At 37.2% G+C, this 6,472-nt stretch overlaps 1 protein-coding gene across 1 annotated transcript; it reads right to left on the minus strand.

Annotated features, from left to right (window-relative positions):
- Positions 1 to 5,452: 5,452 nt before the first annotated feature.
- On the minus strand, positions 5,453 to 6,181 carry LOC149228737 (scopoletin glucosyltransferase-like). Its single transcript, XM_089380845.1, has one exon. It carries the CDS (start codon positions 6,179 to 6,181, stop codon positions 5,453 to 5,455), a length of 729 nt encoding a protein of 242 aa, XP_089236971.1.
- Positions 6,182 to 6,472: the final 291 nt, after the last annotated feature.

The raw sequence follows: 6,472 nt of genomic DNA on the forward strand, positions 1-6,472 counted from the left end.
GCTCCTCCTCTAATATTTAATGCAACACACAGGTCCAAAGCATGGTTTCCATCCATGATTAATGCCGTATGCATACTAAGGCCCCTCTAAGGACATTATCTCTCTGTCTCTATTACATAGAAGTAGGCTTGTCCCCTTATACACAGAGATTACAATCATTATATCCTAAATTTCTTGAAAGAAATACATATAAACCCCCAAATACCAACACTGTCACATTTTTTGGGTGTTAGATATCCACTACACAGTGCACAGGAATCTTTCTTCATGGTCTTACTGTAATTTCTCTTCTTGCGATTTGGCTCCAAAATCCATCCCTAGCTCCTCATGATTAACAGACCCAACAAATCCCATAAATGGGTCAATAATTTAGAGGTGTGTTATGCTCTACTTCCCCTGCATCGAACACAAATCTATATAGACCCATGTCTAAGATGCACTTCCTAGTTTGTGAAGCTAGAAGTTTCATATCTCCTATTTCTATATTTCAGAACTCAGTCAATTGTGTGCATTTGATGGATCCTCAACCTTAGGAATCCCTAGGTCAATATCATACTTGAATCTAGACAGGTGTGTGTGAACGTCATATTCATGCAATCAATGCATTGTTTATATTTAACATCCCATCACTTGGACATACAAACACTACAATGCCCACTGATGTCCAGGATATTAGCTTGGACCTCAACTCTTTCTTAGTGCAACTAAGGTAGATGTGATCTAATTTCCATATCTCCAAAAGTGCACAGTAAGAATTACATCAAATAAGATTTACCACTATCCCTTAAAGGAAAGACTATTAGGGACGGTGTGGCATAAAAATATATATGTGAAAAGGTTGAAGCTTCAACAAAAAGGATCCATATCGATTTCACAACTTCAGCAAAAGAAGATGTGGCAGGCTCGATTTCATAACTTCTAGAGGTTGAATTGCACTAGATGATTTAGATAGCTTGCGTGTTAGTCTAAGAGATGGGAAAAAATACTACACAATGTGCCTTAATTCTATTTCATTCAACTGAATGTGCAGGGTCCAACTGACCTCAAACTAGAAGAAAGATTAAGAAAGCCTTCCATAGGTCACAACTTGAGTAGAAATGCCTTGGAACTTTGATGTATGTGATGCTAAGTCTCATGATCAGGGTGGTGTTGATATGCAAGGTTGGGTTTTCAGCCTTAGGATATTAGGAATTTCCAGAAGTCAAAAAAACTTGGCCTCTAGAACCTCCAACAAACCCATCCTAAGGTTGCGTTCTATTTTTGGTATTTCAGATACTCCCTTATGATGAGCACCCTGAATTCCTCTGTGATGTTCCCTAAAAACATTTAGGTGTCTCTACACGTCCCTCAGATGGATCTCTGCATTCCTATATCCCCAATGACCTGGAAACTTGTCAAAACATTGGAGTAATAATTCCTCCATCAAACAACCCTAGGAGACCACCACGACCCATGTCCCTCACTCGTAAAGTGGCATTTTTTTGAATTGAAGTCAATTCCTTGTTTTCTTAACTTCCTTGTTTTCTTCTTACCATGAACTCTAGGCATGTCTAGTATATCCCTCTCATAATAATTTTTGTGCTGATTTATACGCAAATTAACCTGTTACATTACAATCGTTGTTGTAAAGAATCAAGTGCTTAACAAGCATGGCACTTCAACTTGTAATACCAATTTATTTTCATGTCTCTTACATGCAAAAAGCAATAGAAGATAGACACGAGCATATGCACAAACAAGAGAGAAGGGGTACTAAAATACACTTCAAAACATCACGAGAGGATTATACAAGATGCCATGCAGTAAAATAAAACAATATTTTAAACAAAACTACATATGCCTCGTTCATTTACCAAATCCACTAAATTTTATACAAGACATTGTAAGTCAGAAAAATTTGAAGGGGAAAAACCACTAGGATGGGTAGGTTTAGTAGGGAGCAACAAAGAAAAATTGGAAAGGGCAAAGGTACTCAGAAGGGTAGTTTTAGGGAGAAGTGAAGAAGAATTGGGAAAGGCAAAGGAATTGGGAGGGGAAGGTTTAAAGAACAGTGAACCAACAACAACGCTAGCACCACCAACACCACCACCACCATTATCACTATTAAGACGAGCCCATTTAGTCTCAATCCTAATGAATTTTGTAGATATTTTCCTCTCTTCCATGTCTTTCTATAACTGAACCACACATTTTTCAAGATCTATGGTAGGCATCTATGATTCAAGTTTGTGCACTTTATTACATTGTTCAATGAATGAATTTATTTTTAGGTTGTTGAATTATGCAATAAGACATGGAAGTGTTAAGAGAATATGTCTAATGAAAAGTTAATATTTTGATGGTTTATACTGACAAGGGAGCATGAACCACACCAATAAGAATAAACATACCAGTGACCCAACATGATCTCTTCCTTTTTTTGCTATTTCTTGTGATGCTTTCCTTTGATGCTCGAGATATGCCTTCAACAAAGGCACAAGTGGAAATTTTTCTACAAGTCCAAATGCAAAGAAAAACCGTAAAGCATCCATTTTCCTTTGACTTCGTGATGTATTTCCCACATTAACATGGAAACCTACCATTACAATGTCTGGATTGGAATTAAACGCAGTTATTTGAAAATATGCAATTATAGATATATCAACACATGTATCCATAACTCTTTATCAAAATCTTCTCATGTGTTTAATTTCACAACTACTTTCATTCATCCTACAATAACATTAAAGAACTTTCTCTTCAATGGAAAAACATGAGCTACACTAGAAGAAGGAAAACTATGATGTAATTATTAAAAAAAATAAACTATATATATATATATATATATATATATATATATATATATATATATATATATATATATATATATATATGATTGAAGAAAAAGTGCATAAACCTTAAATCCAGTAGGGTTGGGGCTCTCTAAGAAGCCTTCTTCTTATGCTAAATTCATCTTAACACATAAATCATTGTTTCAAATAACATCACCTCCAAGCTTAATATTTGTAGTAATGCAGGTTGACTTTCCAAAGAAATCTAGTGTAAATTTTGGGTTGATCCCAGCATTTGATGTATTGTTGAGGATACCATGACCTAGCTTTTTCACCTGCTCTGAATTAATACTGCAATCATGTATTAGTAAATCCAATCCTCCTCAAGTTACACTACCCATTCTAAATGAGAATATCTTCAAACTACCATCATCATGTAAAAGAATAGAAATATTGTTGTCCTTAGAGAGAGACCTGTATTTTGCAGTGCCCAATCCATGGAGAAGATAAATTTCTAGACAATCATAGAAGTTGTGAAAATAGATCCACAAGACAAAGAGACACATTGGGTGGAGAGTTTGAATTTAAAACAAATAGGAAGACAAAAAAAAACATTTCCATCAAGCAACTCCTTCCAATGATGTATCCCAACAGACCTTAACAGACCATCTTGATCACCCTCAAGAACACTTGATACTTCACTAATAGATGTGCCTTCCAGATTCAATTTTCCAATCAAAGTTGAACCATCATGATAAGAGAGGAAAAGTAATTTGTAGGCTGTTGTGAAACATAGAGATATATATTTTGACTGCACATCTTTACCCCACCCTTGGATAGTCACCATCAAAACTTGAGCTCCAATGTATAATTTTTTTGGACTGAAGTCAGTAGTTACTAGTGATAATAACATGAAGCATGTATTTTCTTTCCTTTATTGATGATTATTCTCATAAGACTTGGGTCTACTTATTAAAGATCAAGGATGAGGTGTTTAGCAAGTTTCAGGAGTTCAGAGCTCCGATTGAAAGCCACACAAGTATGAATATCAAAGTCTTGAGATTGGACAATGTGAGAGAGTATACCTCCAAGGAGTTCAAGGGTTTTTGCAAGAAGGAAGGAATCAAGAGAGAGTTGCAACTCTTTACAACCCAGGGAAAAATAGGGCGGTCGAGCAAAAGTCCATCATAGGGGCTACTAAGGCCATGACACATGAAAAAGACTTGCATATATTTCTTTGGAAAAATGCATGCAACACAAACTGAGCAAAGATAAGATACAATTATTATATTAATGTCCAAAGAGACATACAGGGTGTGAAATCCTACTATATATATTTATAAATTATAACTTGATTCTTATATTGTAAAAAAATAAAATCAAATCTGAATTAAAGCATGTCAACTATTTAGCTTTCATACTCATATTTACCATTCAATACTCATATTTACCATTTGAGAATGACACAAAACAACCAAGTTCACAAAAGATTTGATGACTTCAATTTAGCTAATAACATCATCAGATATTCAAGCTATAACAACAAATAATATAAGCCAAGAGTAGAGAACCATGATGAGAAATAAAATCATGAGAGATTAAAACTTACTAATGGTGGAATATTGTGTAGTGTGAAAACTTTTGTTTCAGATCATAATACTACATGAGTGACAATGTCTAAATACAAAAAGAAACATCACATGTGAAATTTAACCTTTCAAATAAGAGACACAATTCACTAGCAGATAGACTATACTAAAGGCAACTAAGAGTACAAAACTAATAAAACACTATATTGATATATACCTGATGATCACAACTAATCTAACACTAAGTTTAAACCAATGCACTTGGGATGGAATCGTTCAAATTTTGAACAGGTTATCAAATAATTATTATGTAAATTGTGTGCTGATTGTTCTCAAAGATGAGATGAATGGTGAAAATTGTTCAAAACATGCTTTAGGATATAAAATAGACTCTTTTCACTTAAGTGTTAGGTCTAAGGAAAACTATTCTGCCAAAGTCACCAAAGATATACACTCAACATTGTCCTTTTTTTTGAAACATGAAATGTAAAAATCCTTCACCACCCTCATGGGAGGTGAAGACAACCCAACCCTCATGGAAAAGGAAAAGCTCATGGAAAAAGAGAAGGTCATTTGAGAAAAAAAAAAACTGAAGATCCATAAGCTTCAACAGAATTCAACAAAATACCTTGTTGTTGAATATCAAGCATTGCCATAGCATGGAACTGCTCCTGCTCCTCTAGAAGATCCTCACTCATTTATTTACTAAGAAGCTCATGTTTCTTCTTCTCCATAACCATGCGCTCAATCTCTTCCTCATCCGGTAGGGGCACATGGGCAACAAACTCTCGCTCTCTCTATTGTTGGTTTCCCTTCTCTTGCTCTCCAATTTATTTCGCCACATCCTCCTCTTCCTTGAACAGAACCATCTTAACGGCAGTGACCTCCCCACTCTTCACCATTAACCTAGACTCCCTCTCGACTGACTCAATCCTCTACCACTCTCTTAGTGCCCTAGCCTGCATCTCCTCCTCTGCATGTTTCTCGACTTTCTCTAAGATCCTGCCCTCGTCATCCTTGTAGCCATAATAACTTGCATAGTTTCACTTGTAAATATCATATGTATACCTCTTCTTCTTTTCCTCGAGGGTTTTATCGAATAGCTCTTTGAAGACGGTTAGGAATTTCGCAGCCCCCAGAACCCAGCCACTGCAAGCATTCCTCCTCATCGATATCTATTGCCTTTCCCCGATTGTTAATAATTCTTGGGTCAATCACTGTATCGTCGAAAATAGTGGGAGCGAGTATGGGACCTATGCTCCACATAGGTTTCCTTGTCAGGATTCTGATGTGATCGATACCCCAGGAATCGAGTTCATAAAATGTATTAATGAGGATACCCCGACCATCCATGCTGCTGTTAATGTTCTCTGTCAGAAAATCCCACATGGGAAAAGAATCGGGATCCCGCTGTGTTGGGTTCATGTCCAATTTTCGTAGCTTGAGGTCGAAGTTCAGTTCAGGAACGTCAAAAATTTCGTCGTCTCCCTCCACGCTCTTCTGTGGCATGTAGTTGAAGACAGAGTGCATGATGAACCAGACAAATGCCCCAACCGTACCTAAAACCATGATGGGAATCTTGAACTTGTGGCTCGAGTAGTGAATCCATCTCATAGTCATGTCTCCAATGATGCTTGAGATTGGGGGAAAGTAATGGGGCACCTCCTTGGTATTAAGTTGCTGCTCCAGCCATTCTTCCAAAGGGCCGGCTAACTTGTGGGACAAAGTGACCAGTTTATGGAAGACATCATGGGGAATGTTGTCGGAGCTTTCGATTTCCAGAGGTAGTCCCTCGATGGAAGGCATCAGTAGAGACACCATCTAGATGTCCAGATTCGATCCCTAGACCTGAGGCTAGAGCCATTTGGCATTCCCGGGAGTCATTATATATGAAACGGTGAGGCCCTGTGAAGCCAGAAGCTTTGCCAGTTCCATGAATGGAATGAGATGGCCCTGCGCCATGAATGGAACAGCCACCACATGTGGTTTTCTTTCTTCCATAATCAATCTCATGCCACAATTGATATAATAATAGGGATATAGTGAAGCCTGAGTTAAACCCGTCTTGCAGCTAGTGCAAAATGGTAGCACCGACAGAACTGTGCACATCCA

This window comes from Pinus tabuliformis, chromosome J (assembly GCF_031772625.1).
Source record: "Pinus tabuliformis cultivar Carrire ecotype Pingquan chromosome J, CPIR1, whole genome shotgun sequence".
NCBI lineage: Eukaryota > Viridiplantae > Streptophyta > Pinopsida > Pinales > Pinaceae > Pinus > Pinus tabuliformis.

Coding starts and splice junctions, on each gene's coding strand:
- LOC149228737 (XM_089380845.1), bottom strand. CDS start 6,181: ATGGTGTCTCTACTGATGCCTTCCATCGAGGGACTACCTCTGGAAATC.